General features: G+C 40.4%; 1 protein-coding gene across 5 annotated transcripts in view; it reads left to right on the top strand.

The window, feature by feature from the left end:
• disp1 (dispatched homolog 1 (Drosophila)) overlaps positions 1-17,536 on the top strand; it is a 114,521-nt gene extending 96,985 nt beyond the window's left edge. For all 5 annotated transcript variants that reach the window (XM_061925084.2, XM_061925087.2, XM_061925086.2 and 2 more), the window contains 5 exons: positions 1,929-2,023; positions 4,394-4,491; positions 8,185-9,768; positions 9,940-10,203; positions 14,119-17,536. In XM_061925084.2, the coding sequence (XP_061781068.1) occupies positions 1,929-2,023; positions 4,394-4,491; positions 8,185-9,768; positions 9,940-10,203; positions 14,119-16,218 (4,141 nt within the window). In that variant the 3' untranslated portion in view covers positions 16,219-17,536. The remainder of the gene's footprint in view (positions 1-1,928; positions 2,024-4,393; positions 4,492-8,184; positions 9,769-9,939; positions 10,204-14,118) is intronic.
• The last annotated feature ends 941 nt before the right edge of the window (positions 17,537-18,477 follow it).

Genomic DNA, 18,477 nt, shown 5'->3' with positions numbered 1-18,477 from the left:
TTGTTTTGTTGCATTGACACAAATATGAATATCAATATTGTCCTTCAAGTAGTAATAATAATTGTTTTGTTGCATTGACACAAATATGAATATGAATATTGTCAAGTAATAATTGTTTTGTTGCTTTGAAACAAATATTAATATTAATATTGCCTTTCAAGTAATAATAATAATAATAGTTTTGATGCATTGACACAAATATGAATATTAATAATGTCCGTCAAGTAATAATAATAGTTTTGATGCATTGACACAAATATGAATATTAATGTTGTCCGTCAAGAAGTAATAATAGTTTTGATGCATTGACACAAATATGAATATGAATATTGTCCTTCAAGTAATAATAATACTAATGATACTTGTTTGCTGCATTGACACAAATATGAATATGAATATTGTCCTTTAGGTAATAATAATTATTATTATTATGTTGTTGCATTGACACAAATATGAATGTTGTCCTTCAAGTAATAATAACAATAATTTTGTTTGTTGCATTGACACAAATATGAATATGGATATTGTCCTTCAAGTAACAACAATAATAATAATTATTGCTTTGCTGAATTGACACAAATATGAATATTAATATTGTCCTTTAAGTAACAATAATAATAATAATAATAATTGCTTTGTTGCATTGACACAAATATAAATATGAATATTGTTTTTCAAGTAATAATAATAATTGTTTTGTTACTTTGACACAAATATGAATATGAATATTGTCCTTCAGGTAATAATAGTTTTGCTGCATTGACAGAAATATAAATATGAATATTGTCCTTCAAGTAATAATAATAATACTGATAGTTTTGTTGCATTGACACAAATATGAATATGAATATTGTCCTTCAAGTAATAATAATAATACTAATTGTTTTGTTGCATTGACACAAATATGATTATGAATATTGTCCTTCAAGTAATAATAATTGTTTTGTTGCATTGACTCAAATATGAATATTAATTTTGTCCTTCAAATAATAATAACAATACTTGTTCTGTTGGATTGACACAAATATGAATATGAAAATTGTCCTTCAAGTAATAATAATAATAGTTGTGATGCATTGACACAAATATGAATATGAATATTGTCCTTCAAGTAATAATAATAATAATCGTTTTGATGCATCGACACAAATATGAATATGAATAGTGTCCTTCAAGTAATAATAATAATAATTGTTTTGTTGCATTGACAAAAATATCAATATAAATAATGTCCTTCAAGTAGTAATAATAATAATAATAGTTTTGATGCATTGACACAAATATGAATATGAATATTGTCCTTCAAGTAATAATAATAATAGTTGTGATGCTTTGACACAAATATAAATATGAATATTGTCCTTCAAGTAATAATAATAATGGTATTGATGCATTGACACAAATATGAATATTGTCCTTCAAGTAATAATAATATTTTTGCTGCATTGACACAAATATGAATATGAATATTGTCCTTCAAGTAATAATAATAATAATAATTTTGTTGCATTGACACAAGTATGAATATGAATATTGTCCTTCAAGTAATATTTGTTTTTCTGCATTGACACAAATATGAATATGAATATTGTTCATCAAGTAATATTAATAACAGTTTTGATGCATTGACACAAATATGAATATTGTCCTTCAATAATACTTGTTTTGCTGCATTGACACAAATATGAATATGAATATTGTCCTTCAAGTAATAATAATATTAGTTTTGCTGCATTGACACAAATATGAATATGAATATTGTCCTTCAAGTAATAATAATAATAATAATTTTGTTGCATTGACACAAGTATGAATATGAATATTGTCCTTCAAGTAATAATAATAATACTTGTTTTGTTGCATTGACACAAATATGAATATGAATATTGTCCTTCAAGTAATAATAATAATAATAGTTTTGCTTGCAGTCACCAAGAAGCAAAGTGGAGTGAAGATCATGTGGAGCGAGAGAGACGACAAGCTCAGTGGGACTTTAGGAAAGACTTCTTCTGTGACGTGCCTGGTAATTATTTTCTTGCGACAACATGTTAATGTCGACAACTTGTTTATGTCAACAACATGTTTATATCGACAACTTGTTTATGTCAACAACATGTTTATATCGACAACTTGTTTATGTCAACATGTTTATATCGACAACTTGTTTATATAGACACCTTGTTTATGTCAACACCTTGTTTATGTCAACACCTTGTGTATGTGGACAACTTGTGTATGTGGACAACTTGTGTGTCGACGACTTGTGTATGTCAACGACTTGTGTATGTCGACGACTTGTTTATGTCGACGACTTGTTTATGTCCACAACTTGTGTATGTCGACAGCTTGTGTATGTCAACTTGTTTATGTCGACAACCTGTTTATGTCGACAACCTGTTTATGTCGCCAACGTGTTTATGTGCAACACGTGTGTGTCGACAGCTTGTGTATGTCAACATGTTTATATCAACAACTTGTTTATGTCGACAACATATTCATATCGACAACTTGTGTATGTCGAAAACGTGTTTATGTCGACAACGTGTTTATGTCGATATGTGTATATCAACAACATGTTTATATAGACAACTTGTGTATGTCGACAACTTGTGTATGTCGACAACTTGTATATGTCAACAACTTGTGTATGTCAACAACATGTTTATATTGACAACTTGTTTGTCAACATGATTATATCGACAACTTGTGTATGTCACCAACTTGTATGTTGACAACCTATTTATGTCAACATGTTTATATCGACATCTTGTGTATGTTGACATCTTGTGTATGTCGACAACCTGTTTATGTCAACAATATGTTTATATTGACAACTTGTGTATGTTGACAACCTGTTTATGTCAACAACCTGTTAAAATCGACAACTTGTATATGTTGACAACTTGTTTATGTCAACATGTTTATGTTGACAACTTGTGTATGTCCACAATCTGTTTATGTCGACAACCCGCCTTTGTTAACAACATATTTATGTCGACAATCTTTTCATATTGACAACATGTTTATGTCGACAACCGGTTTATGTCAACAACTTATGGATGTTGACAACCCATGCACGTCAACAACCCGTGCAGGTCGACAACCAGTTTTCGATTAACATGTTTAGGTTGACAACCCGTTCATGTCGACCAGATGTTTATTTCAACATGTTAATGGTGACAACATTGTTATGGTGACAACCCCTTCCTGTCGACAACCTCTGTATGTCAACAACCCGTTTCTGTCAACATTGTGGTTGTCAGCAACCCGCGCATGTCCACAATCCGTCTGTCAATATCATGTTAATGTTGACAACCTGTGTATGTTTACAACCCATTTATATCAACAATTTGTTTACGCCGTCAACCCGCTTGTTTCGACAACCCATTTACGCCGACAACCTGTTTATGTTGGCAACGCGTTTATGCCGACACCCTGCTTGTGTCGACAACCTTTTTGTGTCGTCAAGCTGCTTGTGTCGACAACCTGTTTGTCGACAACATGTTTATGATGATAGCCCATTTATGTTGACCAACTCAGTGCTGGTCCTTCATGTTCTTCTAACTTTCAAACTGCTTAAGTCGGTGTCGACATCAACAATCGTGGGGAAAAATGTACGATTTGTTTATGTCGACATGTATTGTCAGCTTAATGGTTTTTGTTTTTGTGTTTTGGTTTTATCAATATCAATCATCTTCAGTCAGGACCGTCAGAACACATGTTTTTAAAGCTTTTGAAAGGACCAAAGATCTTTTCTTCTGTCACAATGATCCTCTCACACATGTTTTCAAAGCTTCTGATAGGACCAAAGATCCTTTCTTCTGTCACGATGATCCTCTCACATGTTTTTAAAGCTTGATAGGACCAAAGATCTTTTCTTCTGTTATGTTGATCCTCTCACATGTTTTCAAAGCTTCTGATTGGACCAAAGATCCTTTCTTCTATCACAATGATCCTCTCACTCGTTTTTAAAACATCTAATAGAACCAAAGATCCTTTCTTCTGTCACGATGATCCTCTCACTCAGGGTTTCATAAGCAACAACCTGCACTCATTGAGTTTGTGCACAAATAAATACAAATGATGTCCTCTAAAAAAACCTTTGTTAGCATTTTTCTTATGTCAATAATCAAAGTATTTTAAGTCGTTTAAAAATTGCTGTATAAAATCTATTTTGATTATTATTATGAAATAATATTGGCTGTCTTTGCTTCTGTTGACAACCACTTTTGTCGACACGAGCCAGTCAGTCTGAGGGATGTCTACCTTAACGTGTGGCAGAATGTTGTCCACTCCTGATGTGTTTGCTCTCTTTCAACATTTTCTTTTGTCTAACCTTTCATACAAATCTCTTGCTTGTCATCATTGATTAAAAGTTTTCAACATTTTGCAGGTTCCAGCTACTCCAGGCTGGTCTTCTCATCAGCCGAGGGCAAGAACCTGTGGAGTATCCAGGCCATCAAATCCATGTGCAACCTGGACAACACTCGGGTTTGTGGGCCAGTCATAATCATATTTGAAAGCATGAATTAGTCACCTGCAGGGACTTTGAATTATTGGCTGAGTCGAAGATGATTGGACCAAAGAAGACTCGAATATGTGGTCCTCCAGTTCCTCTGGAAGGTTTGACATGTTGCACACATGAAGTCAGTGGATTAGAACATTTTAAATATGTTCTTCTTTTAGACAAAATGTGTTTACTGCAAATGCGGAAACTCACTTTTGCAGCGAGCTCTAATGCAGACCAAACTGGCTCCCTCTGGTGGGTGAACGTTGTCACTGCGCCTCATGGACCCCACACACATCCTGCTAGCGAACAACCAAACCAAGACTTTATGATCATGACATGATGAAATCTTGCTTTGGGACTGACGAGGGAGACTATGAAGCTAAAATGCAAGACAGGACTTGGTAAAAAAGCTGAAGTCTGTGGATGTTCTCATTCATCAATCCAGCACAACTGGACTCTTTGGTCTGTTTTAGAACAGTGGTTCTTAGCCAGGGGTGTCAAACTCAAATACAGAGTGGGCCAAAATTTAAAACTGAACAAAGCCGCGGGCCAAGGTTGAACAAATTAACCTTATTGATAGGGACCCAAACAAGTTTTGCATGGAATATTGAACAAGCAAGGCTTGTAGTGACATGCAAAATTGAGTTTCAAATAATAATAATAATAATAATTAAAAAATATCAATTGCATATCAAATACAATTTAAATAAAAATTTAATGCCTCTTTTCTATTTGCAGCCTTCTGAGGTAAATATCAACATTAACTTTTTCCACAGGCTAATACATTTGAAAATAAAATAATGAATAAACCAACCATTCTGGACTTTAAACTGCTCAGTTTGCAACACACTGATCTAATCTGATGTGCCCAAGCCAGATACCTGCCATCTTTTCTTGGATGCTTGTTAATTAATGTCGGGGCTCAGGCTTTGAGCTGAGGCAACCTTCATTATCGAACAAAGGTGTTCATCAGTCATTATATCTCGTATTCCACAGTCTTGGGGGCGTGCCTTACAGTCACTGCTTTTAACGTCCTCTACGAGCTGTCGTCACGTTCGCTTTTCATCCCTTCTAACAACGTGCCGGCCCAGTCACAAGTAATGAGCGGCTTCTGTACGCACACATACGCGAATGCAACGCATACTTCATCAACACTGAGAGTGGCCGTATAGGCAACTTTAACATTGTTAGAAATATACGCCACACTGTAAATCCACACCAAACAAGAATGACAAACACATTTTGGGAGAACATCCGCACCGTAACACAACATAAACACAACAGAACAAATACCCAGAACCCTTTGCAGCACTAACTCTTCCGGGACGCTACAAGGTGTGTGCGGGGGGGGTTGGTGGTAGCGGGGGGGCGTATTTTGTAGCGTCCCGGAAGAGTTTGTGCTGCAAAGGGTTCTGGGTATTTGTTCTGTTGTGTTACGGTGCAGATGTTATCCCGAAATGTGTTTGTCCTTCTTGTTTGGTGTGGATTCACAGTGTGGCGTATATTTCTATCAGTATTAAAGTTTTTTACACGGGCACCCTCAGTGTAACCTGTATCAATGAAGATCAAGTATGCGCTATTATACGACTGGGCCAGCAATCGTTGGACTGGACGAAAAGGGGACGTGACAATTTTCGGGAGGGGCATTGAAATTTGGGAGTCCCCCGGGAGGGTTGGCAAGTATGAGAATTAGCGGTGAATGTGGTGTACCGCGGCACCGCCGCTGTATATAATCGGCGGGCCAGCTCTAGTGTTAATTTGATATCGCCTCAAGGGCCAAGTGAAATTACACGGCGGGCCAAATTTGGGCCGCGGGCCAGAGTTTGACACCCATGTTCTTAGCCATAGGTCCAAGGCCCATTTTTGGCCTGCCAAAAAATGTGTTTCTCAGCTATGGTCCGTATGGTACTCGGGTGTGATACAATGTTCCACCACTTGTGGCAAAATGTATCAACCTAACAGAAGAAGTCTGGCACTAAAGTAATTGAGAAGTTACTTAAGCACAAATTGTATGACTAAAGTGGTAAAGCTGTATTTTTATTTGAACTTTCATTTTATTGACAATTTAGGTAAGAAACATATTTATTAATAATTTACTTATTTTAGCACAATGTATTTTTCTTTCTTATGCAGTATATTTGGGTAGTACGTCTTTTCCTAATCAGCCTGACCTAACTAAGTTTTATGGTCAATACATAATCATCTCTGTGATTAACATACTGTCATATCATGTAAACAGTAAGTACTTAAGATATGATTAATGAATACAATCAAAATTCAAGAGTTAAATGACTAATTTGGTCTTCATATTTGAGTGGGCCCCCCTGTAGTGGATAAATTGCGCCCCGAGGTCATAAAGGTTAAGAACCCCTGTCTTAGAAGACATTTGGCCTCTCTTCCAAGGGAGCTTCATCAGTTCTTCCTCATAAACTTAGATTGGTCACATCAAGCCTTAGACCTAGATTGACCACATGTATTCTTAAACTTAGATTGGTCACATCTTGTCTTAGACTGGTCACATTTAGTCTTAGACTTAGATTGGCCACATCTAGTTTTAGACTTAGATTGGCCACATCTAATCTTAGACTTATATTGGTCACATCTACTCTTAGACTTAGATTGGTCACATCTAGTATTAAATTGGTCACATCTAGTCTTAGACTTCGATTGCTCACATCTGGTCTTAGACTTCGATTGCTCACATCTAGTCTTAGACTTAGATTGCTCACATCTCGTCTTAGACTTAGATTGGTCACATCTATAGTCTTAGACTAAGATTGGTCACATCTATAGTCTTAGACTAAGATTGGTCACATCTATAGACTTAGATTGGCCACATCTAATCTTAGACTTAAATTGGCCACATCTAGTCTTAGATTGGTCACATCTGGTCTTAGACTTATATTTGCCACTTCTAGTCTTAGACTTAGATTGGTCACATCTAGTCTTAGACTTACATTTGTCACATCTAGTATTAAATTGGTCACATCTAGTCTTGGACTTAGATTTGTCACATCTAGTATTAAATTGGTCACATCTGGTCTTAGACTTAGATTAGTCACACCTAGTCTTTGATTTAGATTGGTCACATCTAGTTTTAGACTTAGATTGGTCACATCTAATCTTAGACTTAGATTGGTCACATCTATAGTCTTAGACTTATATTGGTCACATCTAGTCTTAGATTGGTCACATCTAGTCTTAGACTTAGATTGGTCACATCTAGTATTAAATTGGTCACATCTGGTCTTAGATTTAGATTAGTCACACCTAGTCTTGGATTTAGATTGGTCACATCTAGTTTTAGACTTACATTGGTCACATCTAATCTTAGACTTAGATTGGTCACATCTACTGTTAGGTTTAGATTGGTCACATCTCGTCTTAGACTTAGATTGGTCACATCTATAGTCTTAGATTTATATTGGTCACATCTACTGTTAGAATTAGATTGCTCACATCTAGTCATAGATTTAGATTGGTCACATCTAGTCTTAGACTTAGATTGGTCACATCTAGTCAGTCTCGTCTTCTAAGACAAACCAAACAGTCCAGTTGCGATGGATCAAATACCCTGAGAATACAAAGGTCGATATGTAGTCGGACAACACAAGTAGTGCACTTCCATGACTGGTACGTCTGTAAAATGATGAATTGTTTGCGTGTGTCCACAGGTGCGCTCTCACCGCGACTATTGGAGCTTATGTCAGCGCACCAACGACGCTTCCTGTTGTCCCAGTTGGACTCTGGGTAATTACATCGCCGTCCTCGCCAACAGGTCCTCCTGCCAGGTGATCACCGAGCGCGACGTGTCGCACACACTCAAGATCCTGCGCTCGTGCGCCAAGTACTACCACAACGGCACTCTGGCGCCGGACTGCTGGGACGTGGCGCTGAAACGCAAAGATCAGCTCAAGTGCGGCAATGTTCCTCGCAAGTGCACCAAGTACAACGCTGTCTACCAAATACTGCACTTCCTGGTCGATAAGGACTTCCTGAGCCCGAAGAGCATGGAAGCACCTGTGCTCAGGTACAGCATGCTCTTCTCGCCCACGGAGAAAGGAGAGTCCATGATGGACATTTATCTGGACAACTTCGAGAAATGGAACTCTTCAGACGGCATCACTACAGTGACCGGCATCGAGTTTGGCATCAAACACGAGCTCTTCCAGGACTACCTTTTGACGGACACGGTGTACCCGGCCATCGCCATGGTGATTGTCCTGCTGGTCATGTGTCTGTACACGCGCTCCGTCTTCATCACCCTGATGACCATCATCGCCATCATCAGCTCCCTCATCGTGTCCTACTTCCTCTACCGCCTGGTCTTCAACTTCCACTTCTTTCCCTTCATGAACCTGACGGCGCTCATCATCCTGGTGGGGATCGGAGCCGATGACGCTTTTGTGCTTTGCGACGTGTGGAATTACACCAAAGTGGACAAGCCCGACGCCGAGCTGGCAGAGATGGTCAGTGTGACTCTGCAACACGCCGCCTCGTCCATGTTTGTCACCAGCTTTACCACCGCCGCTGCCTTCTACGTCAACTATGTCAGCAACATCACCGCCATCCGCTGCTTCGGCGTCTACGCGGGGACAGCCATCTTGGTCAACTACATCCTTATGGTGACGTGGCTCCCGGCGGTGGTCGTGCTGCACGAGCGCTACCTGCCCAATGTGCTGCCTTGCCCAAAGCCCTCGCGCCAGCGCGGCGATTTTTGGATCCAGATGTTTCTGGCGGGACTTTGCCAGAAGGCCAACACTTTTCTGTTTAGAATCTCTGAAGCCTCGAGAATTTTCTTTGAGAAAGTTCTCCCCTGCCTTGTCATCAAGCTGCGCTACCTGTGGCTCCTTTGGTTCCTCGGTCTCGCGGTGGGCGGCGCCTACGTGGTTTGCGTCAACCCCAAGATGAAGCTCCCGTCGTTGGAGCTGGCCGAGTTCCAAGTGTTCCGTTCCTCGCACCCTTTCGAGCGCTACGATGCTGAGTACAAGAAAGTGTTCATGTTCGAAAGGGTGCATCATGGAGAGGACCTGCATATGCCCATCACCATTATCTGGGGCATCAACAACGTGGATAACGGGGACCCCCTCAATCCCAAAAACAAAGGCAAGTTGATGCTGGATAGCAGCTTCAACATTGCCAGCCCAGATTCTCAGCTGTGGATCCTCAACTTCTGCCAGAAGCTTCGAAACCAGACTTTTATTTTTCAGTCAGACGAGCAGGACTTCACCAGCTGCTTCATGGAGACCTTCAAGCAGGTTAGTTCTTCTTCACCTTTGTTAGTTTTTTCGCAAACAAATTTCAAACTAGAGCCTGAAAGTAGCAAGAGTTAAATAAAGCAAGAACCATGAGACGGACACATGATGACAAATATTAACAGTACTAATAGTGATATAGAAATGATAAGTGAAGGTTTTTGTTTCCAACAGTGGATGGACAACCAAGACTGTGAGGAGGCTTCCGTGTTCCCGTGTTGCAGTCAGTCCGTGTTCCCCTATAAGCAGGACGTGTTTGAGTTGTGCATCAAGAGAGCCATCATGGAGTTGGACCGCAGCACCAACTACCACCTGGACAGCAAGACTCCTGGACCTCGCTTTGACATCAACGACACCATCAGGGCCATCGTGCTGCAGTTCCACAGCACCTTCCTCTTCACACTGGCCTACGACAACATGCACCGCTTCTTCTACCAGGTCACCTGCTAACAACCTCTTTTACCAGGTCACCTGCTACCAACCTCTTTTTCCAGGTCATCTGCTACCAACCTCTTTTACCAGGTCATCTGCTACCAACCTCTTTTACCAGGGCATCTGTTAACAACCTCTCCTACCAGGGCATCTGCTAACAACCTCTCCTACCAGTGCATCTGCTAACAACCTCTCCTTGCAGGTCATCTGCTAACAACCTCTCCTTGCAGGTCATCTGCTAACAACCTCTTTTACCAGGTCATCTGCTAACAACCTCTTTTACCAGGTCATCTGCTAACAACCTCTTCTACCAGGCCATCTGCTAAAAACCTCTTCTACCAGGCTATCTGCTAAATACTTCTTCTACCAGGTCATCTGCTTAAAACCTCTTTTACCAGGTCATTGCTAAAACCTATTTTACCAGGTCATCTGCTAACAACCTATTTTACCAGGTCATCTGCTAAAAACCTCTTCTACCAGATCATCTGCTAAAAAACTCTTTTACCAGGTCATCTGCTAACAACCTATTTTACCAAGCCATCTGTTAAATACTTCTTCTACCAGGTCATCTGCTTAAAACCTATTTTACCAGGTCATCTGCTAACAACCTATTTTACCAGGTCATCTGCTAAATACTTCTTCTACCAGGTCATCTGCTTAAAACCTCTTTTACCAGATCATCTGCCAAAAAACTCTTTTACCAGGTCATCTGCTTAAAACCTATTTTACCAGGTCATCTGCTAACAACCTATTTTACCAGGTCATCTGCTAAATACTTCTTCTACCAGGTCATCTGCTTAAAACCTCTTTTACCAGATCATCTGCTAAAAAACTCTTTTACCAGGCCATCTGCTAACAACCTATTTTACCAGGTCATCTGCTGAATACTTCTTCTACCAAGTCATCTGCTAAAAATCTTTTTTACCAGGTCATCTGCTAAAAACTTCTTCTACCAGGCAATCTTTTTTACAAACCCCGAAACCAGTGAAGTTGGCACGTTGTGTAAATAGTATTAGATTTGAAAATCCTTTTCAACCTATATTCAATTGAATAGACTGCAAAGACAAGATGCTTAAAGTTCGAACTGGAAAACTTTATTTTTTGCCAATATTAGCTCATTTGGAATTTGATGCCTGTAACATGTTTCAAAAAAGCTGTCAGAAAAAAGAGTGAGAAAGTTAAGGAATGCTCATCAAACACTTATTTGGAAAATCTCACAGGTGAACAGGCTAATTGGGAACAGGTGGGTGCCATGATTGGGTATAAAAGCAGCTTCCATGAAATTCTCAGTCATTCACAAACAAGGATGGGGCGAGGGTCACCACTTTGTCAACAAATGCGAGAGCAAATTGTTGAACAGTTTAAGAAAAACCTTTCTTAACCAGCTATTGCAAGGAATTTAGGGATTTCACCATCTACGGTCTGTAATATCATCAAAAGGTTCAGAGAATCTGGAGAAATCTCTGCACGTAACATTGAATGCCATGACCTTCGATCCCTCAGACGATACTGCATCAAAAATCGACATCAGTGGGTAAAGGATATCACCACATGGGCTCAGGAACACTTCAGAAAACCATTGTCAGTAACTACGGTTGGTCGCCACATCTGTAAGTGCAAGTTAAAACTCTCCTATGCAAAGCAAAAGCCGTTTATCAACAACATCCAGAAACGCCATGGGCTTCTCTGGGCCTGAGATCATCTAAGATGGACTGATGCAAAGTGGAAAAGTGTTTTGTGGTCTGACGAGTCCACATTTCAAATTGTTTTTGGAAACTGTGGATGTCGTGTCCTCCTGAACAAAGAGGAAAAGAACCATCTACCATCTGTATTGTTATAGGCCCAAAGTTGAAAAGCCAGCATCTGTGATGGTATGGGGGTGTATTAGTGCCCAAGACATGGGTAACTTACACATCTGTGAAGGCACCATTAATGCTGAAAAGTACATACAGGTTTTGGAGCAACATATGTTGCCATCCAGGCAACGTTACCATGGACACCCCCCCCTGCTTATTTCAGCAAGACAATGCCAAGCCACGTGTTACAACAGCGTGGCTTCATAGTAAAAGAGTGTGGGTACTAGACTGGCCTGCCTGTAGTCCAGACCTGTCTCCCATTGAAAATGTGTGGCGCATTATGAAGCCTAAAATACCACAACGGAGACCCCCGGACTGTTGAACAACTTAAGCTGTACATCAAGCAAGAATGGGAAAGAATTCCACCTGCAAAGCTTCAAAAATGTGTCTCCTCAGTTCCCAAACATTTACTGAGTGTTTTTAAAAGGAAAGGCCATGTAACACAGTGGTGAACATGCCCCTGTGCTAACTTTTTTGCAATGTGTTGCTGCCATTAAATTCTAAGTTAATGATTATTTGCAAAACAAAATTAAGTTTCTCAGTTCGAACATTAAATATCTTGTCTTTGCAGTGTATTCAATTGAATGTAAGTTGAAAAGGATTTGCAAATCATTGTATTCTGTTTTTATTTACGAATTACACAACGTGCCAACTTCACTGGTTTTGGGTTTTGTACCAGGCCATCTGCTAAAACCTCTTTTACCGGGTCACATCATCCGCTGCTAAAAACCTTTTACCAAGTCACGTCATCCGATGTTGAAACCTTTTACCAGGTCACATCATCCGCTGCCACAAACCTCTTTTACCAGGTCATCTGCTAAAAACTTCTTCTACCAGGTCATCTGCTAAAAACCTCTTTTACCAGGTCATTTGCTAAAAACTTATTCTACCAGGTCATCTGCTAAAAACCTCTTCTACCAGGTCATCTGCTAAAAACCTCTTGTACCAGGCCATCTGCTAAAAACCTCTTCTACCAGGCCATCTGCTAAAAACCTCTTCTATCAGGCAATCAGCTAAAAACCTATTTTACCGGGTTGCATCAAACGCTGCTAAAAACCTTTTACCAGGTCACATAATCCGCTGCTATAAACCTCTTTTACCATGTCATCTGCTAAAAACCTCTTTTACCAGGTCATCTGCTAAAAACCTCTTCTACCAGGCCATCTGCTAAAAACCTCTTCTACCAGGCCATCTGCTAAAAACCTCTTCTACCAGGCCATTTGCTAAAAACCTCTTCTACCAGGCCATCTGCTAAAAACCTTTTTTCCCAGGCCATCTGCTAAAAACCTCTTCTACCAGGCCATCTGCTAAAAACCTCTTCTACCAGGCAATCAGCTAAAAACCTATTTTACCGGGTTGCATCAACCGCTGCTAAAAACCTTTTACCAGGTCACATAATCCGCTGCTATAAACCTCTTTTACCATGTCATCTGCTAAAAACCTCTTTTACCAGGTCATCTGCTAAAAACCTCTTCTACCAGGCCATCTGCTAAAAACCTCTTCTACCAGGCAATCAGTTAAAAACCTATTTTACCGGATTGCATCAACCGCTGCTAAAAACCTTTTACCAGGTCACATAATCCGCTGCTATAAACCTCTTTTACTATGTCATCTGCTAAAAACCTCTTTTACCAGGTCATCTGCTAAAAACCTCTTCTACCAGGCCATCTGCTAAAAACCTCTTCTACCAGGCCATCTGCTAAAAACCTCTTTTACCGGGTTACATCATCCGCTGTTAAAAACCTTTTAGCAGGTCACATCATCCACTTATAAAACCTTTTACCAGGTCACATCATCTGCTGTTAAAACCTAAGACTTAAATACCTCCGCCCGTATGGTCCACGCCAACTAATGAGCTCTTTCAAATTCAGGTGCTGCTTTTATATAGGATATAGATTGTTTGCTCCTCCATGTGTACATCATTGATTATTTTTATTGTAATCAATATTTGGTCGTAATCTCGACACTGAAGAATCCCTGATGTTCTCCAGCTGGTGTGTCAATACAATTATTGAGTGTGGCACACACTCCCTTGGTGATGACTCATGATTTGTTGCGACTGCAGGTGGACGCCTGGATCAGCGAGGAGTTGCGTCACGCCCCGGCCGGCCTCAGTCACGGCTGGTTTGTCAGCAACTTGGACTTCTTCGACCTGCAGGACAGTCTGTCCGACGGCACCTTGGTCGCCATGGCACTGTCTGTGGGCGTGGCCTTTAGCGTGATGCTGCTGACCACCTGGAACGTCATCATCAGTCTGTACGCCATCTTGTCCATCGCCGGCACCATCTTCGTCACCGTGGGCTCCTTGGTGCTCCTAGGCTGGGAGTTGAATGTCTTGGAGTCAGTCACCATTTCCGTGGCCGTGGGACTGGCGGTGGACTTCGCCGTCCATTACGGCGTGGCCTACAGGCTGGCGCCGGAGTCAGAGCGCGAGGGAAAGGTGATCTTCTCCCTCAGCCGGATGGGCTCCGCCATTGCCATGGCGGCCCTCACCACCTTCATTGCGGGCGCCATGATGATGCCCTCCACCGTCCTGGCGTACACGCAGCTGGGCACCTTCATGATGCTCATCATGTGCATCAGCTGGGCCTTCGCCACCTTCTTTTTCCAGTCTTTGTGTCGCTGCCTGGGACCTCAGGGCGCCTGGGGGCAGATCCCGCTGCCTGCCAAGTGCCGGCCTTTCTCCCGGGGCACCGAGGCGGGTGCCCGAGGGAAGTATCGGCTGGACGCCGGTCACGCGGCTGCGCAACATTATGAGCTGGCGCCGCTGGCGTCCAGTCGGAACGCTGAAGAGGATGAAGAACTTTGGAATAGATTACTTTCCCAGCAGCAAAGTACTCCCGCTTGTGATAGATTACTTTCACAGCAGCCAAATAGTCACACTTGTAATAGATTACTGTCACAGCAGCAAAGTACTCCTGCTTGTGATAGATTACTTACACAACAGCCAAGTAGTCACATTTGTAACAGATTACTTTCACAGCAGCCAAGTAGTCACACTTGTAATAGATTACTTTCCCAGCAGCAAAGTAATACCATTTATGATAGATTACTTTCACAGCAGCCAAGTAGTCACACTTGTGATAGATTATTTTCCCAGCAGCAAAGTTGTCACACTTGTAATAGAATACTTTCCCAGCAGCAAAGTACTCCCACTTGTAATAGATTATTTTCACAGCAGCAATGTAGTCACACTTGTAATAGATTACTCTCAGATCCGCAAAGTAGTTCCACTTGTAATAGATTACTCTCAGAGCAGCATTGTAGTCCCACTTGTAAAAGATTACTGTCAGAGCAGCAAAGTAGTCAGACTTGTAATACCTTACTCTCAGAGCAGCAAAATAGTCAGACTTGTAATAGATTACTCTCAGAGCATCAAAGTAGTCAGACTTGTAATACCTTACTCTCAGAGCAGCAAAATAGTCAGACTTGTAATAGATTACTTTCAGAGCAGCAAAGTAGTCAGACTTGTAATAGATTACTGTCAGCGCAGAAAAGTAGTCAAACTTGTAAAAGATTACTCTCAGAGCAGCAAAGTAGTCAGACTTGTAATGAATTACTGTCCCAGCAGCAAAGTACTCCCACTCAGGTGAAGGAGAGCACCTGCTGGTCGGGTCCTGAACAGCAGGCATACAACACAACACACAACACAAACTGCTCATGTGGGGAACGTCCTCCTCAGTGGACGCTCCTGGACTCAAACCCTCAACTGGTGCCGGAGGCAGCACAGCATTGGACGAAGGAGACCTTTTGCACGGAGGAGCTCCTCCCACATCCTCACGTGCACGGCTGTAGCCTGCCAGGAGGAGCGATGCACCCAGAACATGCACTCGCTGCAAACATGGCAGCTGCCTCAGAACCTTTGAGCAACCACCAAGTCCAACCTTGTCACGGTTTACGGTCCGATCAGATGCTCGAAAATCCAAGGACTCCAACGATGACTCGCACAGCTCATCGTCACGGTAACACACACGCACCAGCACAGGTGGACACACGCTGGGAAAGTGCAAATGAAAGTAAAAGTGAAAGTGTGGACAAGCAGAACTTGCCAAAGAAACTTTCCTGTTTGAAAGTGAACTCTGTTTCAGACTTGAATTTGCCAAAGAGTGAAAGGAGTTTTTCTCCAGTTGTAATAAATAGTCGCTCTTCTCAGAGCTTATGCTAATACACATCATTCATAGTAGTTCATCATAATATTTAATCATAGTACACATATTTCATCATAATACACATCATAGTATTTCATCATAATACACACAATTTTTCTTCATTATACATATCATAGTATTTCATCCTAATACACACAATATTTCATCATAATACACTAATGGTATTTCATCATATTACACATCATGCATAGTATTTAATAATAATAAACATCATTCATAATACTTCAACATAATACACATAATTCATAGTACTTCATCTTATTACACATAATTCATAATATTTCATCATAATACACATAGTATTTCATCATAATATACACAATATTTCATCAAAATACACATCCATAGTATTTCATAATACACACATTTCATCATATTACACATCCTTCATAGTATTTCATCATAATACACATTATACACAATATTTCATAATACACATTCATAGTATGTCATCATAATTCACATCATGAATAGTATTTCATCATAATACACATCATTCACAATACTTCATCATTATACACTTCATTCATAGTATTTCATCATAATACACATTCATTGCATCACAATAAAATAATTAAAACATGAACATACCGACTTCCTGTTGAGTGCAAAGTAAACGTCACAAAAGCATTCAACCATGCACATAACTTCCTGTTGAGTGCAAAGTGTCACAATAAAAACATTAAAATGTGCACACACTGACTTCCTGTTTTGTGCAAAGTAGACGTCACAATAAAAGCAATAACACATGCACACACTGACTTCCTGTTCAGTGCAAAGTAGGTGTCACAATTAAAGCAATAACACATGCACACGCTGACTTCCTGTTCAGTGCAAAGTAAGCATCACGATTAAAGCAATAACACATGCGCACACTGACTTCCTGTTCAGAGCAAAGTAGATGTCATAATAAAAGCATTAAAACACACACATACTGACTTCCTGCTGAATGCAAAGTAAGCGTCATAATAAAAGCATTAAAACATGCACATACTGACTTCCTGTTTAGTGCAAAGTATGCGTCATAATAAAAGCATTAAAACATGCACATACTGACTTCCTGTTGAGTGCAACGTATGTGTCATAATAAAAGCATTAAAACATGCACATACTGACTTCCTGTTTAGTGCAAAGTATGCGTCATAATAAAAGCATTAAAACATGCACATACTGACTTCCTGTTGAGTGCAACGTATGTGTCATAATAAAAGCATTAAAACATGCACACACTGACTTCCTGTTAGTGCAAAGTAAGCGTCATAATACAAGCCCCGTTTCAATATGAGTTGGGAAATTGTGTTAGATGTAAATATAAACGGAATACAATGATTTGCAAATCATTTTCAACCCATATTCAATTGAATGCACTACAAAGACAAGATATTTGATGTTCAAACTCATAAACTTTTTTTTTTTTTTTTTTGCAAATAATAATTAACTTAGAATTTCATGGCTGCAACACGTGCCAAAGTAGTTGGGAAAGGTCATGTTCACCACTGTGTTACATGGCCTTTCCTTTTAACAACACTCAGTAAACATTTGGGAACTGAGGAGACACATTTTTTAAGCTTCTCAGGTGGAATTCTTTCCCATTCTTGCTTGATGTACAGCTTAAGTTGTTCAACAGTCCGAGGGTCTCCGGTGTGGTATTTTAGGCTTCATAATGCGCCACACATTTTCAATGGGAGACAGGTCTGGACTACTCGCAGGCCAGTCTAGTACCCGCACTCTTTTACTATGAAGCCACGTTGATGTAACATGTGGCTTGGCATTGTCTTGCTGAAATAAGCAGGGGCGTCCATGGTAACGTTGCTTGGATGGCAACATATGTTGCTCCAAAACCTGTATGTACCTTTCAGCATTAATGGCACCTTCACAGATGTGTAAGTTACTCATGTCTTGGGCACTAATACACCCCCATACCGTCACAGATGCTAGTTTTTCAACTTTGCGCCTATAACATTCCGGATGGTCCTTTTCCTCTTTGGTCCGGAGGACACGACGTCCACAGTTTCCAAAAACAATTTGAAATGTGGACTCGTCAGACCACAGAACACTTTTCCACTTTGTATCAGTCCATCCTAGATGAGCTCAGGCCCAGCGAAGCCGACGACGTTTCTGGGTGTTGTTGACAAACGGTTTTCGCCTTGCATAGGAGAGTTTTAACTTGCACTTACAGATGTAGCGACCAACTGTAGTTACTGACAGTGGGTTTCTGAAGTGTTCCTGAGCCCATGTGGTGATATCCTTTACAC

Source organism: Nerophis lumbriciformis, linkage group LG29 (genome assembly GCF_033978685.3).
Source record: "Nerophis lumbriciformis linkage group LG29, RoL_Nlum_v2.1, whole genome shotgun sequence".
Classification (NCBI taxonomy): Eukaryota; Metazoa; Chordata; class Actinopteri; order Syngnathiformes; family Syngnathidae; genus Nerophis; species Nerophis lumbriciformis.
This window is presented reverse-complemented; position numbering and strand designations above follow the sequence as displayed.